Below are 17,331 nucleotides of genomic sequence, written 5' to 3'. Positions count from 1 at the left end.
TCGAGAGATGATGCCTAGATGTGAGGGCTTTTTAAGAAGGAGTTGCTGACTTTTATATAGGCTAATTTGTAAAACCCCGCAGAGTGAGATTCCGGCTGTTGGTGGTGTTTTCTATCGTTTTCAAAAACGCTTGCGAGCTGTAGAAACAGTTTCAATACGAGGCTTGAAGCGATTTGGATTTCACAGTTTATGCCGACAATGTCCAACTCATCCCCAAGTTAAGGAGGACTTCACTCTTATATGTTCATGCCGTCGGGGATGATTGTCTGAGCTTACGTGATGTTGCCTGGAACTTGTTCCTGGTTATAGTAAAGCGTCGCAGATGCAGTGTAGTATAGCTCTTGGCTTGCTTATTATGCGATTTCAAGTCTCACTATGAGATGGGTAGCAAGAAAATGTCTGAGACTTGGGGTGTCAGAATAAAGTGGCCTAGATGCTGGTCTAGGTCCGCACAAAGTGACCACATCATTTCGTCTCCTGTGCTTACAAGGATCAATTCTTTTTATACGCGTATAACAACTAAAAGCGAAATTGTTTGCACAATTGTCCATTCTGAATGATGACATCAGTGGATAGGCCATGCGTTGCCTCGTTGAGCTACTTCGATGTAGGGTAACCGACATACATAGATATTCGTAGCCAAGGCAGAAAACAGTGTAGTGGTTCGAAACATAGATATGTTAGGGTATTCCTTGAAATCTGTCTTGCAGTATTTGACACTGTCTATCGTAAACACATTCCAGTCTATGACCAACTCGAAAGAGTGGCGGAAGAACTGCCTTCCGAAAACACAACAGACAAAGCAATTTAGTTACTTTATGCCAGGTTAGGCTAGCCTGGACCAGACTACTTTATCATGATGCCCAAGCCTTGGGGGCCATCCCTTCTGTCAACCACTTGCAACCTGCAACTTTCCTTATTACTCGAGATGTTGCAGAAGAATGATGGAAAGGGTTGCCGCTTTAATAATATCCATCATGAACGGGTAAACCGGGCCTCAGTTGAAGTGCCGAGGAACCCTTGCTCAATGATGGATCCAAAACAAGGACCCCCACCACACATTGACACTACAGGGGAGGGGAGGGGAGGGAGACTGTCGGAACGAGAGAATGCCATGCACCAACAATGACAATGCCTTGTTTGTCTTTGAATGTGATGGGATTTTCAGGTCAGATCAATCTTATTGATACGCTATCACACGGGGTTATCTATAACAAAACGAGCCGTGTTATGTCCTATGTCTGTGTCCTCAGGGATTTGACCACTGAACAGTGGTGGACTTTATGTGACAGGTTCGCTTAAGACGCTAGACACTCCACTGAGGTTACAAAGCTGAAAAAATAAAACAATATTAAACTCTAAACGACGCCTTAATCTATTTCAAGTAGGGACGCGCTGGCAGTTCACACCAAAGTGCTAACCCGACAGGGCTAGATAGTGGGATGATCACTGAGAGAACGAGACATCAACAAGGATAAGTTCAATGCCCAACTGGTCAAGGGAGACGAGCAAAAAATAGAAGAGAGGGTTGATGCGCCCAAATTCAGAAATTTCATCCATTAGAACCGACTGACCCTATTTGGGCTTGTTTAGACAGTCGACGTCAAGTGATAACTGTCAACTGCACAGCACAGCACTGTCACGCTGCACACCACACAGCATAACAATTCCTGCAGGATTCGGTAGTAAAAGCTTGGCCTCTTCTTTTCATCTTTCTTTACCGACAATCAATTTATCCATTTGCCACCTCCCCCAAAAAGACAAGCACCAAGCCCATCGATCAAACTAAAAAAGGAGGAGAGAGTGAAAGAAAACGTTTTTTTTTTGGCGTCGGATCGGCCCGCATTCCTCCTGTCAAATTTACTCGGTCGAGTCGACTTACGAATACAGCAACAAATGGCAGACACAGCAGACAATGGACGCGACTCGAGCTCCATGAGAAGCGCCGGAGCCGGATCCACTGGAGCGACAAGGCCTGCGACACTCACCGCCTCGTCCTCGTCCAACATTTCCAATTACGCCTCTAGCGTCTCCAGCGACAACCAGAGCTTGAACCAGAGCCACAATAACCTTTCAGGGAGTACAGGCGCCCCTGGAACGCCGGTTAGCCGACGCTCAGGCGGGTGGGATCGGCAAACTCTTTCCCCGGCCGCTGCTGCAAGGGTTCGACTTGATGATGTGAGTATCAACTACATGATATGGTGTGATATTTCCGAAACTGACCATTATGCTAGAATGAAGATCATGCTCCCCACCAATCGAGTAATTTACGACCTAGCAGTGAATTATTGGAAGACTCTTCGGATTCTTCAGACGAATACATATCGACTTACAAGCCATTGAAGACGTAAGAGATTACTACTCCATTCAACATGACTGACTCTATACTAACTTGATCAGTGCATCGCGATCAAAACGTTTCTTTCAGTCTATGGTCAGCAAGTTTACCAAATCCTCAGTTCGTACGTTTCTCGCCCACAAATTCAGCTGTATTCAAATACTGATCACACGCAACACCAGGTTACGGATATCTACAAAACACTCAGCAAGAACAAGATAGAAATGGTAATTACACCTGCCTCAACATAGACTTGCTCCCACTGACATTTCCCAGTCATACAACATACTGTTATCATCAATGTTTTTAAAGGACAACTTTGTTTATCACCTATAACACCAAGACCAAAGCGAGTCCTCGATGTAGGCACAGCAGGTGGAATATGGGCACTTGTAAGTTCACTCCAAAACCAGTACCAATATTGTACCCGTTTCTAACTTTTGTCTAATAGGAATTTGGTAAATCTTCCCTCGAGTCAATGCCTCCAACCTCAAATCTAACAGCCCATAGCCCAAAAACACCCATACTGTTCCGTCCTAGGCGTCGACATTGAACCCATCCACCCACAATATACAAAATCCAACTGCACCTTTAAAACAATGGACATAACCCAAGACTGGGACTTTGAAGGCGGCGGCAACTTTGACTTAATCCACGTTCGACAACTCGGCGATATAAACGACAAAAAGAGGTTAATTCAATCATGTTTCGAACATTTACGGCCCGGAGGTTGGGTTGAATTTACAGAATGGATCGCCATACTAAATTCGCCTGACCACTCACTAAGAGGGACCGCCTTTCGCAGATGGAACGATTTACTAGAAGAAGGTTTACAGAATTTCGGCACTACTGTAAAGTACCCCGAGAAGTTCAAGCCGTTGCTACAAGAGGCCGGGTTTGAGCCTATCATCGAGACGAGAAATGGTGCGCCGACAAACGCGTGCTATCCTGGGAAGAAGTTACAGCGCATAGGCCATCTGATGACGCAAAACTGGCTGCTTATTATCGAGCCGTTGACGATGCCCGTTTTCACACAGGGCTTGGGATGGACTCCAGATCAAGTGAACGCTCTTCTGGCGGAAGTGCGAAGAGAGATTGCGAACACAAAATATCACTCTTTCATGACATTGTGAGTAACAACCATCGGAAATCCAAATAACATTTTGTACTGACTGAAATCTAGAATCACAATATGCGCCCAGAAGCCGTGGGACGGAATACCCCGATCGTCGAGTTCGACCTCGGCAACAGCTTCAGCTTCGGCTTCAAGATCAGAATCTTCTCTTCCCCAGACCAGTAGATCAGGTACTCCACTTCCTTTCTTGGGAGACATTCTTTAAGCACAATTTCACAAAAAGGCATTTTACAAGGTCATCGAAGGGGTCTGGCACTGGATTGGTTGATGATTAGCGGTGTATCGTTCATGATATTCAGCAGATGAAAGAAGCTGTATCGACAATGGAATAGATGAATAAAGCGGCGTTGACATCATTAGAACGTCGATAACCTTGGAGAGCAAACGGCGTATATAATTGAAGTGAAGGAATACCCTAATAATAATTTTGAGATATGGAATGGAGATCCAAAACTGTCGTCTATATCAAGCCCAAAGAGAAACATCCGCGCCCTCACACAATCATTCGAGAAACCCTCGCCGCCAAGTCCTGAATACTATACGGGTTCGTCAAGTCACTGATAGGCAAGTCAATCTGGAAGGCATATCTCGCCCAAGATCTGACCTCAATAGCGATGAGAGAGTCCATACCGTACTGGACCGCGGATCTCGAAGGCTGGATGTCACCAATCTTCATGGACAGCACTTGTGCCAGCTTGGCAACAAGAGCGGTACAAACGGTGGGCTGTAAAGCAGCTTCTCTACCCTCGGACGCATCGCCAAGCCGTCCGAGAGCGCTTCGGAAAGCCTTGACAGCTGTCTGGACTGCACTTTCTCCACTTCCAGCATCCGCATCACTCGCCGCGTTATCAGTAGCTCTAGATCGCAGCATACCAAACTTGGCGTCCTTGGCCCAAGACTGCCATTCAGATGTGGCTTTATCAATCATGCCAAAGCTGAGAACAATCTGGCCTTGGGCGAAGTTATCATAGGCAGAGTCCTTGGGAGCTGTGGGGTTCTCAGGCAGACCGGTGGCAATAGCACCCTCTACCACGCGTAGAACATCTCGTACTGTGATAGGCCTGAGACCACGAGACAGCAAGGAAGCTTGAATCTCGGGACGCTCACTGATGTTTCCAACATCTTCAACAAAGCCGAGATCAACAGACGAAGCTGGAAGACCGAGGCTCTGTCGATAACGAGCAAAGGTGTCGAGGAAGGTGCTGCTCGCCGAATAGTTCGACTGGCCCTCGTTACCTAGAACACCACATCCCGAGCTGAGCATGACGAAGAAATCTAGGTGCTGTCCTTGAAGACAGTTGTGGAGGTTCAGTGCACCGTTGACCTTGGGACCGAAAACCGCATCGAAATCCTTGAGGGTGATGTCCTCAAAGAAGCGATCCTGAGAGATTGTTAGATCAATGAATAGAGAGCCATGTGGCCAAGGACAAGTACTCACGCTAAGTCTCAATGCTGAATGAATGACGCCACCAACTGGTGTATTCGCACTGGCAATAAGTCGTTCCACAGCTGAGTAGTTGCCGACGTCGCAGACCTCAACTCTGGCGTTGCACCCATATGAAGACAGCTGCTGCAAAAGATCGCCAGACTGTGAGGCCTTCGCGACCGAGCTGGTAGCAAGAATGAGGTTTCGAGCACCATAACTGGCCATCCAAACTGCGATTGCACGTCCTAGACCGCCAAGACCACCAGTGATGATGTATGTCTTTCGATGGTCGAAGGGTGATGTCTTGGGTTGTGTCTATACAATGGCGAAGTCAGAATCTGATTTTACGTGAGTGATTGACGGTACATACCTTGACCAATTGCGTATCGCTACTGTCTGCAAGTGATATCACTTGTTTCTTGTGAACATCTGTACATAGAGCTGAGAAAGCGGTTGGAAGAGAATGAAGCCCGGACACCTCGAGTGGCATGTAGGTATCGACCTCCTGCCTCTCAACCATACGCATAATCTGATCCAATAGTCTGTTGCAATCATTTGTCAGTAAAATAAAAAGATAAAATCCGTAATTGGGAATACTTACTCTCCGAGATCATCGCTACTCTCATGATAGGCATCTGAAAGATCGATGGAAGCAAACATGACGTTCTTGTTAGGCCGGAGATTGCTATCATCCCCTTGTGCTTCGCCAGATCCAATCTCGACATAGGTTCCCCGCTTGGCTATCGCGTGCGAAAAGCCTGCATATTGTCCCGATTGAGTGTTCAGAATGAGTCTGTAAGTATGTCCACTCATGGCATGCGCGGCGGTGGAGCGGCCGACGTTTGGTGCAACCGTAAAGATCTTCAATGCACCGACGCCATACTTGGTGAGAAGAGACTTGTCGCTGTCAGTTGTGGTGGCGTGAACATCAAGCTTGAGTGCTTTCGCCATTTTGACTAGAGCGATGCCTTGAGTCGATGTAGCATTGGCGATGAGAATTTTCTGTTCCGTGTTAATGTACTGAAGGTCTAAGTGTGAGCCGGGATTGGCAATACATACCTGGCCTATAGAGACTCTCGCAGGCGTGGTAAGTGCATACAGCGCGGTGACAAAGCTTGTAGGGATCGCAGCCGCATCCTCAAACGAGAGCCAGTCAGGAATCTTGCGACAACAGGTCGAAGGTGCCAGGTACTGCGTCGCGAAGGTTCCTTGTCCAATGACAGCAACGCGGTCTCCAGGGCTGACTGAAGTGACATCAGCAGCACAGCTCCTGACAACACCAGAGCATTCACGACCAAACTCCAACGCTGGAAGAGCTCCTTGGGCAATTCGACCATCCTGTATCGTAGTTAGACATGAATATGATTGTTGGTCGGAAGGAGGAAGTGGTACTTACCCGCTCGTCAAGTCCAATGGCCCTGACGTCAACAAGCACATGCCCATCTGGCAATGTTGAGTACCCATCGTCTTGTGCCATAGTAAGGCTCTCCAAGATTCCTGGCTCCCTCACCACCAAGTGATGCGGGGCCTGCGATACCTCCATGACAGGCACGTTCATCTTTCGGGCGGGACCATAAGCGTCCTCCAGACCCGAGTCCTTGACAAGCCTGCATGTCCACAGCTGGCCGTCCTTCTCAGCCACTTCATAATCCAGCTTAGAAATAGGATCGCCGTGAGAGTAATGGATTCGCTCCAGAACGTGGTAAATGATACCGGGCGTAATATCACCTTCACTGCTCAAGTCCAGAGTATACAGCTCAAGCTGGCTGTTCTCCATCCTGAGTGTTCGTGCGAAACCCGTCACAAGACCTCCTGTCGTGCTTTGCGGGTCGAGATATACCTTGCGGGTGATCCAGATGCACTTGATGGGCTTAGTGAGCCATGACTTCAATGCCTCCAGCTGCTTAGCATCAAGAGAAGCGAGGAAGCTTCCATCAGTCTCGTCAACAAGAATGAGCCATTCGCCCGACCATTCTCGTGAAGTAAGATCCTCGAGCTTGCCTGAAGTGGCTGAAACACCCTTTTTGTCAAGGAACTGTTCGATATGATCTCGAGTTGCCGAGACGCTGTTCACTCCTGCGATATGCACCTTCTGTTCCGAAAGTGGCTCGGGAGGAGTGTAGTCGACGGGCTTCGCTCTCGCAGTCATGACAATAGTGCTTGAGATTTGACCATTGCTGGCTGTCTCACGCTTAGCTTGTATCTCGGAAACGCTGTCGAAGTCCGCAGCAAGCTCTTGTCGCCATTCGTCCATGGAAAGTCCAGGTCCAGAGCGGCCAGGTGATCGGGGGCGCAGCCACCAGCCGGTCAATGGTCCCTATGAGAGAGTTAGTGATGCAAGATTGGCGCGACGGGAGATTAAAAATACCCAAAGGAAGTTTGCTGAAGTGAGATCTGCGTTGTCAATGTATTAGCTACTAGTGGACATTGTATCGGCGAGGGAGTCATTTACCTTCTGATAGTTCGCCAACCAATAGGTATCCGTCGTCACGCAGCAACGAGCGGATGTTTTTCATCGCGAATGGTAGATCAGCAGTAGCATGCAGCACCTAGAAGACACAAGGTAAGTAATTGATAGCACTCAGTGAAGTGAATCGGACACTTACATTGGCTGCGACCACGAGGTCATACTTCTCCGCACCGAAGCCCTGTTCCGAGATATCCTTCTCGATGTCAAGAGTCTTGAAGTCCATTCTATCCCAGACCGCGAACTTCTTCTTAGCCTTTTCGAAGAAACCTGCTGAGATGTCCGTGAAAGTAAACGATTGGTACGCATCTGGCCCTCCCGCCTTGGAGAAACCGTGCAGCAACTCAGTTGTCGCACCACCAGTTCCGCCTCCGATCTCCAAAACCTTCATGTTGGGGTTCTTGTGCGCTAAAAGCTCGGCAACGGAACGGAGCTTCTGGTTCATGCTTGTTGTGAAGATGCTTTCCTCGTAGAACCTGTATAGAAGGTCATTCTCGAGCCAAACGGCCAGCGCCTCGACTTCGCCTTGGAAGATCTTTGCCATGTTGAGGGCCAGCTGAGATACGATGGCAGCATCGACAGTCTCAGAGATTCCCGAGTTAGCGACGACCTTCAAGATGGCTTCTCGAACTGTTGCAAACCCGTTTTGCTTGTGGCGGGCCACTAGTCTGTCCTGATGCAGCTCAGCTTGTTCAAGCATCCAGGTGTGGTACGATTGCAGGTGGGGAGCGAGGTCCTTGCCCTTCTCAACGCCATTCTCAACAATGAGAGGGATGAGCTCCTTGACCAGGTCTTCGAGATTGACAAGCTTCTTTTCTGCGGGAAGACTCTTGATCTGAATGGAACTGGCCAAGTTGTCATTGTTCGAGATGTCGCCGATATCAGGCTTCCAGGTGAGCCTCAGCCACGGAAGAGTGGGCTGGTCCTCACTCGTGGCCCTGTCCATCTGCAGACCCTCGACAACGAAGAAAGGTTTGGACATCGCGTCGTAGCATTGGACGCCTCCCTGGATTCGAGTGAAGCCAACGGGAGATGTGTTGGTGGTACAGCAAGCGATGTCCGTCTTGTCGGCGGGCATGCGAATAGAGATCTTCTCCATGCGCGAAGGCAACAGCAAAGTATCGATCTCCTGGAAGTAGCCCGAGCGGTTCGCCAGGGCTGGCGTTTGGAGAGCCGCATCCATCATGGCTGGGTGCAAAAGATACCGCTGGCCACGAACCGGCGACTGCGTAGTTGAGGTCATGTCGATCTTAGCAGCGCAAGCTGAAAGTCCTGGACGGACTCGGACTTCAGAGAGTAGCTGGAACTTGGGTCCATAGCCATATCCGACTCTCTCCAGAGTCTTGTAGTAGCTCTTCAGCGGTACTTCAAGAGGCATGTGATGCCAGGAGGTTCTGCCCAGAGATGAACCGTTCTCGTTGTCGGCTGGTGATGGTGAGCTTGGGTCACTAATTGTTTCACGGTTCGGTACTTACATTCAAGGACTGCAGCCTTTCCGTGGCAATGACGGATGTCAACATCGCCTCTGAGCGAAGAAATGGTAAAGTCGTACCACGTCTGTTCAGATCGAGCGTTGTCGTTTCTCGGGATCAAGGTGAGAAAGAGATCAATCGGGCTCTCGTCCGGGAGGATGATGGAATTGGAGAACACAAAGTCTTCTAGCTCAAACGAGTAGTTTGACCAGTTGATCTCTTTGCTCTCCTCTTGAACCTGCATCATAGCCTCGACAACCATTGCTATACCGGTAGTGAAAGACAGCGTCACGATGCCGTTGACCTGCGACGTGTTAGTCTGATGTATATGCCCATAGATCGCTCATCACATACCTGATGGTCAACTAGCCAAGGAGCGTCTTCAATCGACACCTTGTTCCTCCACGTGGGTGCCGAAGGATTCGCACCTCGGCAGCGAGTTCCCAGAATCTCGTGTCGCGGGTTCTTTCGGAATCGCCACTCTGAACTGTTTCGCGGCTCAGTCCAGGGTGTAGAAGAGTAATCCCAAGCATAAGCGGGAAGATTGTCCTGGATATGGTTGGGGAGGCGAACAGACTTGCCCTGGAACAGAGGGTTTGACTTGTTCACTTGTTCCAGACTCAATTGCTTTCCATTGAGCACTAAGTCGCCAGCAAGGCTCATAAGCTGCTGGCTTGTGTCTGCATTTCGGAGCATGGTGGAAAAGTAAGGCAATTGAGGCGAGCCAGCGAGAGACTTGACAATCTCAGATGTTGGCCGCGATAGTAGTGAGTGCGGTCCAACCTCAACGCAGGCTCCGAACTTGCGATCAGCTTGAGCCATGGCCAGTGTCACAGCATCAGTGTATAGAACTGGCGAAACGAGGTTGGCTCCCCAGTAGTCAGCACCAACTTCAGTGCCCACCAATTGACGACCGGTAACAGACGAGTACATGGGAACACGTCCTGCCTTCGGGTGAAGGACGTTTCGGAGCTTCTCCATATAATCATCAACCACCGTCTTCATAGAGCGAGTGTGGTATGCGCGAGTAACAGCAACATTCCTCGAGACGATGCCGTGACTGTTCAGCTCGGTGGCGATGTTCTGGATACCTTCAGTAGGGCCTGCGAGGGTCAGGTTCTGAGGTCCGTTGAAACATGCAATCTGCACATCATGGCGCTCCAGAGCATCTTGAAGTTCCTTCGTGTCTGGTGCGCTTCTCACGGCCAGCATGGCACCCGATGGAGCGTTCTCACACGCGATTCCTCGGTAGTAAGCGACCGTGATGGCTTCCTTGGCAGTAAGGGCACCACAAGCGTATGCAGCGGCTGTCTCACCACCTGAGTGACCAACAACACCATCTGGGAGAACGCCCCAGCTGGAGAGCACGTCGGTGAGAGCAATTTGCACCGCCAGAGAAAGAGGATGGGCGAGTGTTGGCGAGTTGATCTCATCTTGTGTAAGCTCACTAGTGAGCTTGTCTGTATAGAAGTTAGTATCCACTGCCTATTATCTTGGAGCTGTCGTTCAACGTACCTGTTAGAGTCCAAGCTGACTTTTCCGAAGAGGAAAGTTCTCGAATGACATCGTCCAAAAGGAACAAGGTGTTGCGCGCGACAGGGAATGCCTCGAGGAGGCGCTTTCCCATCTGCGACCATGTCGCTCCTTGGCCAGTGAATGTGAAGAGAATCTTGGGTTCGCTGCTGCCAGTTGGCGCCTGATTGGACTTGAGCGCATTGCCCTCGAGCTGCTGGATGAGGTCGCCAACAGTCTGCGCAACAGCGAAAGACTTCCATGGCCGAATGTGAATCTGGCTTCGCGCATTCAGTGCCGTGATAAGAGGAGCGGTCAATTCATGGCATTCTTCGTGAGTCTTGAGGAACTCGAGAAGGTTGGCAGTGTTTGTTTCTCGGGAATCACGAGACGCGCCAGATGTAAACACGAGGAATGAAGGGGAGGACTCGCCGGCATGGCCATTAGTACCGTTGGTAACACTGACGTCATGTGTGCCATTCACACCATCGGTATCGTTAACTCCATTGGCGATGCCATTGGTGATCATGGGCGGTTCATAGAATTCAACGACGGCGTGAGCGGTTGATCCTCCGATACCAAGGGAGTTGACACTTGCTCGTCGGATGGATTTGAAAGGCCAAGGTTGCGGTGCCGTAGCGACACGAACTCTCCATCCATCAAAGTCAACTAAGTCATGGTTAGTCATATAAACAGTGCGTTGAGAAACCGGACAAAGCCATACTCTTGGGGTTGGGTGTTTTATAGTTGGTGTTGGGCGGGATTTCTCCCTTCTCCAGTGCCAGCACCACTTTCATCAGACTGCTAAGACCACTCGCCGCTTCCGAGTGTCCCACATTAGGTTTCGTCTGTTCTGATGTTAGTCTTGTGCGCGCAAGTGTCTGAATTGGCGGCATGCGACTTACCGAACCGACCCAAAGAGGATCTTGGGACTTGTGACTCTCACTGAACACTGCTCCCACAGCGCCGAGCTCTATACAATCACCAACAGGCGTTCCGGTACCATGGCACTCAAAGTACCCTGTCTCGCTGAAGCTCTCAATTCCAGCTTGAGCATATGCTTGCAGGATCGTGTCTCTCTGGGCACTGCCAGAAGGCTCAGTGATAGCTGGCGTAGCACCGGAGCTATGTTCGTTAGCATTAGGTCGTCAATGGAAGAAGGAAGGGACATACCTGTTGGAAGAAGTTCCTCGAATGACGGCTCTGATGCTGTCGCCATCTCGGATGGCGTCGCTGAGCCTCTTGATGTACACAGCGTTGGTGCCTTCACCACGGCCATAACCGTTGGCGGCTGCGTCAAATGTCTTACACTGGCCATCTGCAGCGATAGCACCCAGACGCGTGAGAGACAGCGCATAGTCGGGACTCAGGAACAGGTTGGAGGCACCAATTACGGCACCGTCACACTCGCCCGCTTGCAGCGCTTGACAGGCAAGATGCAGGGCGACTAATGAGCCTGAACATGCTGTGTCAATGGTAACGCTGCGTATCCTGTGTCAGCATTTGTGCCAGTCTCAAGCTCAGTGACAACATACCTGGGACCTCCAAGGTCAAGTGCATGACTGATACGGTTGGCAAGCATAGTTCGAGTCGTGCCAATGGCGATAAATGTCGGAAGATACTCCGGATCCTGCATCAACATGTCGTGATAGTCACTCACAAACATGGCGCAGTAACAGCCGATCTTGGACTTGGAGATTGTCTCCATAGAGATATTGGCTGACTCAAGACACTCATAGACAACCTCAAGCAGTTGCTTCTGCTGGGGATCCATGGCTGTTGCCGTGTCTTTGCTTATACCAAAGAACTTGTGGTCAAACTGCTTGATGTCCCCCTTCACGAAGTGAGCACCTCTGAAGGCTTGTTCCCCCTTCTTGTTAGGGTCCATAGACAGGAAGTTCTCAGTGTTGAACCGATCCTTTGGTATAGGCGTGGCCGATGAACGGCCTGCTCGAACATGGTCCCAAAGGTCCAACGGCTTGTCAATGCCACCCGGTAGGCGACATGCCATGCTCACGATGGCAATGGGCTCTCTCCATGGTGGGATTTCAGAAGGCATTGTGTGTATAAATCAGGGTGAACTGATTGTAGAGAGATGTTGAATAATAAGATACAAGAGCCGTGAACTTGGACAAAATTCACATGAGAGAAACGTGGATAATTGTCCGGGCTATTGGAAAGATACAGACACGGACATATATGGATCACATAGCACCACGTCGAGGAAATCGCAAGACATACTGTACCAGAGACATGAACAGTATCAGTAGACAGCAAGCTCATCCCGGTTCCCGGGTTCATTGCCTGCAGCTCCTAGTGTACCCCACCAACTATTCCAAACCAGGTTATCCTTGTGCCAGTCGGCCTCGATTGAGGTCTTGGTTGGGCCATCCTAGCACGAGTGATGATGAATCCGAGTCCACCGCGATGGATGCGCTACGTCTGCCCATCGCCTCAATTCGCCCTGGTAAGACGCCTCGGGTACCGCGGTGTTTGTAATCTGCTATGGATACGCGGGAAGACGGGCTCCCCACTCTGTTTCTGCAACGTTGAAGGAGCCGATCTGTGGATATTGTAGAAGTTACGTGCAGCTCTAGGCTCGGAGGAGGATGCATGTTAAAGAACATGATGTGACACTAAGGCTGTCAGGTGAAGCTTATCATCTTTTAGGTAATCAGTTATATGCCTCAATGGTCGCCACGTTTCCAGCTGTAGCTGCCATTATGTAGAGGATAAAAGCGTGGAGAGTAAGACAGTTCAGCTGCCGAGACGGTGGAGGTTTTTAAAGACATGACCACAGACTTTTCACAAGAGCAAAAAAGAGTTGATAGTCAAACGATGATCTTGTCAATCTGAGGTTTAGCGACGGGTGGAAATAATGTCAACGGACTCAAGCACAGCCGGCGATGGTCCACGGGTGAGGTAAATACTCATCATCGTAAGATCCAACGTAGACCCAGGCTAATGCAAAATTGACTTTCTATTATGGAAATCATTCCTGAAAGAAGTTAGATCCCGCCGAGGAAGCAACCGTTGTGTGTTTCTCGCGTCATTTGCTCGCTTAACAATCGACCTTGCACAGAAAGCCTTCATCTGCCCATGTCGACACACTCAAACCTCGTCAATTCCTCACAACATCATAGCTTAGCAACAATATCTATAACTTCGGCAATTCTATAATAGACGGTGTGCTGTGCCTCTTTCTGCAGAGTCGGCAGGTATATGCAGGTAGGGTTGTAGCCCAAATCCTTGAAGATTGTTATATGCACAGCCTACCAATCATTCAAGAAGGTCCTAGGATAAATTTCGGGTCAGACTGTTGGTTCGAAATCCTCAGCTAACCAACAAGACTCTGCAGGAATGTTCCTTGTAATACAGGGGCTGTCATGTCGCTCTTCATCGTTGTTGGGTTGTATACGACGCTGCGACCCCACCTGTTGGTTCAAACTCCTACAGGGGTTTAGAATTAGGTCCGGTTAAAGCAGCGATTACTTTGGAATGATAGGAATTACGAATTACCATCACTGCCTTGGGTTAGTTCAACGAGCTATTACTCGTAGAACCCGTCTGTACCTCGGCTTATCGAAACGTAGCAGGCGTCTTCCTCCGCGTTATCACACAACCCACTACCATGGGTTTCAGGACGTGCCACTTCTACCGAACCTGGGATGGGCCGTGCCGCTCCTAGTTCTGTTGGTCCTGCTCTGAACGCATGAAACCAATTTTCAAGTCAAAGCGTACATGGATATCATCGTTTCTCGATTTAATATGCTTTTTGCAGGCATGAGCTCTGACCTTTGCGAATTCCCATGACTGCTGATCGCGATTGGGGGTTGGCCTTGATAGATAAAACTTAGAATTCATTGTAAATCCAGGGTGACTTCGTGTACGGCGTCGATTGGACATTGCGTACACTAAGTTTGGGCGCCCGCTGGCATCTTGATAGGCCTATGCTACGTATATGCAATGGCAGTCCTCGCTACCGTCTCAATGGCTCCCCAATCCACTCGGTGGTCATGTGCTCTTTCAAATGCTACCTTATGCTATCAAGGGTTTCTGTCGAGAAGAAGACAAGGTCCTGTACAGTATGCCCTATCACTTGCCGACAAGTACGACCGATAGGGCAGCAAAAGGATTGACCTCTGAAAGCCTAACAAAGACAACATTTTATTCACTTTGTGCTAGTTTACATGAAATATTGAGAGTCTCTCCACATGCAGTTTCTGAATATGTACATGATAGGTATATCTTGCTCTTGCTTGAAACCGAATTTGGTTCAAGTCTTGGATAAAGGTTTCTAGAACGTTTCAATCACTTAATCTGTATACTGTTTTTGAAAGACTTTTATAAAACTATGGAGCCGAAAAGCTACCCCAAGCCACCGTTACCATGAGAACGTGTTCAAAAAACGCAAACAGACAACCCTTTTTGTGGCCTACATATTCATTTTTGCCTAATCCTCGGCGCGTATCTCAACGGTCTGGCACTCCTCTACATAGATGATTAGACATTGTCATGCTTCAAACAGGGTAGACTTACCTTGCTGGTGAGGGGCAACAAGCTTGCCATCGTGAATAGCCATACCCGGAGAGTCTGTAGCAACTGTCAGTAAAATGTTACACGAGTAGTGAAAATGACAACTGACCTCCAAAGGTGATCTCGGGGCCAGTGGCACCGACTCTGACCTCGACAGGCTGTAATTCCTGCGAGGCCTCCTCGTTCTTGCGCCACATGACAGGCTTGGCGAGGTAACTCTTGTTCTCTACGACCCAGCGACCAAGAGTCCACTCGCCACAGACGAGGCGGCCATCCTTGATCTCAAAGACGGCGGGCTCATCACCGGATTGAGCTTGGAACATTTCCTCGTTCTTCTGCTCAGGCTTGGCAATGTGCTTACCGTCAACGGTAATGGTAAAACGGTGGGGAAGGCTAGACATGTTGGAGTATTGGTTGAGATTGGTAAATCTTAGAAAGTTTGGTAAGATGGTAATGTTCAAGTATGTGATAGATATTTTGTTGTGTAAGTTTGAGAAAGGAAGGAAGATTATCGATTCTCGGTGGCCTTTTATACTACTTTCAACTTTGTGATTCACGCGGCTCAAAATCCTAGTCAGACAATCATTTTCTTCAGTGGCACTTGTCATCCGTCAGTGTTCGAAGATGTTCACACAAGATTCTCGAAACGGGTACAGGATAGTGTCACCTTATGGCTTGAAAGGGATGTGATGCAGACTCGGTCAAGATGATTGAAGTAATCGGCCCGAAGTGAAACAGTGAAACTGTACCAATGAATCTGGATATGGTAGCCCATAGTAGTACCGTAGAACCTCTATAAAGTATGTGAAATGGAAGTGTTGGCGCGGCTTGAAAGCCGAGTGTTCTCACCGATATTCTGTCGTCGTGGCGAGATGACGAAGAAGCCTACGTTGCCTAACACAAAGACCAGCGCAGCCTGGAAGAGGTGCCATGGAGAACTTGTGATCAACTTCTTTGTTCCACTAACGCCAAGAACACATGAGCAATCTTAAGGGATAAAGCATAAACTCCGCCAAACCGTTGTCTCAGGTACAAATCCAACAGAACGCCGTCACATACTACCAACGCCAAAGATATACAATCGAAGCTACCAATCAGGAAAGAGTTTCGAAGTGTCCAGAAGATCGATTCCCTCCTCATCATACTCATGCCAATCCCCCCAAAACGCGTGTACATTGTGCTTATTCTTCTCGCCCAACGCTCTGCCCTTCTGGGCGATTAGGTGAACCCTAATTTTGTCAAACCATACTTCAATTTCGCCATTACCACGAAACTTGACCCATCCATGGTTCTCGTCACCTCTGTACTTCCAATTGCTGCCGTATCCCTTTCTGCCTCGCCATCTGAACCATTCCTTTTCTGAGGATACCTCAGTTGGACGCTTCTCGAAGAACATGAGAATCTTGTAGTCGTTGAAGTTGCCCATCTGTAGCTGGCCTCGCATAGTCTCACCATCACCAGGGGACAGTGTGATATGGCACAGAGCGTCGTGTGCACGGTCTGAGTGCCCCTCACAGCAGGGAAAGTCGGTCTCGATTGCATACTTTCCTTTGAGGTTCCTAAGAGGCTTTGGGGGAGGAGGGGGCATTTGTGGTTCCCCTTCGGACTTGATTGGCGTGGTTCCTTTTGCCTTCTTCGCAGGTGCGCCTCCAGAAGCATCTGACTTTCGTTTTGTCCCAGCGACTGGTTTGTTCTGCCTGTCCCATACCCGCCTGAGTTGGACCTTGATTCCATCCAAGTGTCGGGGGAGATCAAGCCTGTTAGCTTGATTGTGATCAAGGCCTTCCAGCATCCAAGTACGAGCTCGTATTGGCGTTGGCTCAACTTGCCAGAAGCCCATGTGCTTGCGAAGCCACTCAGGTACATCTGCTTCCGTCCACTGTGGCCCGGGGGGGCCTGTTGATGCCGGAGTAGACGTTGCTGATTGAGGCGTCGGGGTCACGCTGGAATGCGGCTCAATTGTCGGCACGGGTTGCAAATGCGCAAGAGTTGCCATGATGCAGAAGAATCGTCCTCTATTCCTAAAACCAAGACAAAACGGATCTAATCTGATGCAAACTCAACGGATGGTTCCTTCTGTTGATCTGTTGAAGATCGAAGTTCTGCTGGATATGGTCGCAGGGTAAGCGCGTACCCAGTCAAGCGTAATAGTGATCGCGACTTTGAGTTCGAGGTTTTCCGTTATCTGACTAGCCTGATCGCTGTACGCGGTGTTACTTGCTTTTTCGCAATTGCGCGCGGGGTACGGTAGTTGCACAGTAGAAATTGCTTTGAGAACTGTTTCCCGTTCATACGCATCCAAAGGACAAGCGATTATGGCGATTGAAGGACCAGTGAAATTCAAAAATGAAAGAAAACGCGACCGTGATAGCACCGCAGAAATTGCAAAAAGACATACAACAGCGGGGATTCGCTGGTCGTCACCGACCCAACTACTAATCCGCC

The 17,331-nt window shown here is 49.2% G+C and overlaps 4 protein-coding genes across 4 annotated transcripts; 1 reads left to right on the top strand and 3 right to left on the bottom strand.

The window, feature by feature from the left end:
• Positions 1 to 1,896: 1,896 nt before the first annotated feature.
• On the top strand, positions 1,897 to 3,678 carry FIESC28_04744 (uncharacterized protein; the record flags this gene model as incomplete). The annotated part of the gene is made up of 8 exons (XM_031158891.1): positions 1,897 to 2,178; positions 2,235 to 2,347; positions 2,401 to 2,462; positions 2,521 to 2,565; positions 2,615 to 2,730; positions 2,790 to 2,796; positions 2,849 to 3,467; positions 3,522 to 3,678. 8 exons carry the CDS (start codon positions 1,897 to 1,899, stop codon positions 3,676 to 3,678), a joined length of 1,401 nt encoding a protein of 466 aa, XP_031017028.1.
• A 288-nt stretch (positions 3,679 to 3,966) lies between these two features.
• Positions 3,967 to 12,409, bottom strand: FIESC28_04743 (uncharacterized protein; the record flags this gene model as incomplete). The annotated part of the gene is made up of 16 exons (XM_031158890.1): positions 3,967 to 4,854; positions 4,912 to 5,214; positions 5,270 to 5,441; positions 5,501 to 5,901; positions 5,959 to 6,237; positions 6,296 to 7,216; positions 7,268 to 7,293; positions 7,352 to 7,448; positions 7,506 to 8,791; positions 8,842 to 9,142; positions 9,193 to 10,298; positions 10,354 to 11,019; positions 11,075 to 11,198; positions 11,256 to 11,475; positions 11,524 to 11,832; positions 11,886 to 12,409. The coding sequence occupies 16 exons, from the start codon at positions 12,407 to 12,409 to the stop codon at positions 3,967 to 3,969; spliced, it is 7,623 nt and encodes a 2,540-aa protein (XP_031017027.1).
• A 2,394-nt stretch (positions 12,410 to 14,803) lies between these two features.
• FIESC28_04742 (uncharacterized protein) lies at positions 14,804 to 15,287 on the bottom strand (the record flags this gene model as incomplete). Its single annotated transcript, XM_031158889.1, has 3 exons — positions 14,804 to 14,841; positions 14,890 to 14,943; positions 14,996 to 15,287. 3 exons carry the CDS (start codon positions 15,285 to 15,287, stop codon positions 14,804 to 14,806), a joined length of 384 nt encoding a protein of 127 aa, XP_031017026.1.
• A 686-nt stretch (positions 15,288 to 15,973) lies between these two features.
• FIESC28_04741 (uncharacterized protein) lies at positions 15,974 to 16,882 on the bottom strand (the record flags this gene model as incomplete). The annotated part of the gene is made up of 1 exon (XM_031158888.1): positions 15,974 to 16,882. The coding sequence occupies one exon, from the start codon at positions 16,880 to 16,882 to the stop codon at positions 15,974 to 15,976; it is 909 nt and encodes a 302-aa protein (XP_031017025.1).
• Between the last annotated feature and the right edge of the window lie 449 nt (positions 16,883 to 17,331).

This window comes from Fusarium coffeatum (genome assembly GCF_003316985.1).
Source record: "Fusarium coffeatum strain FIESC_28 chromosome Unknown BRIP53273_contig_104, whole genome shotgun sequence".
NCBI classification, from domain to species: domain Eukaryota; kingdom Fungi; phylum Ascomycota; class Sordariomycetes; order Hypocreales; family Nectriaceae; genus Fusarium; species Fusarium coffeatum.
Note: the sequence above shows the minus strand (reverse complement) of the source record. Positions and strands in the feature narration are given on the sequence as shown.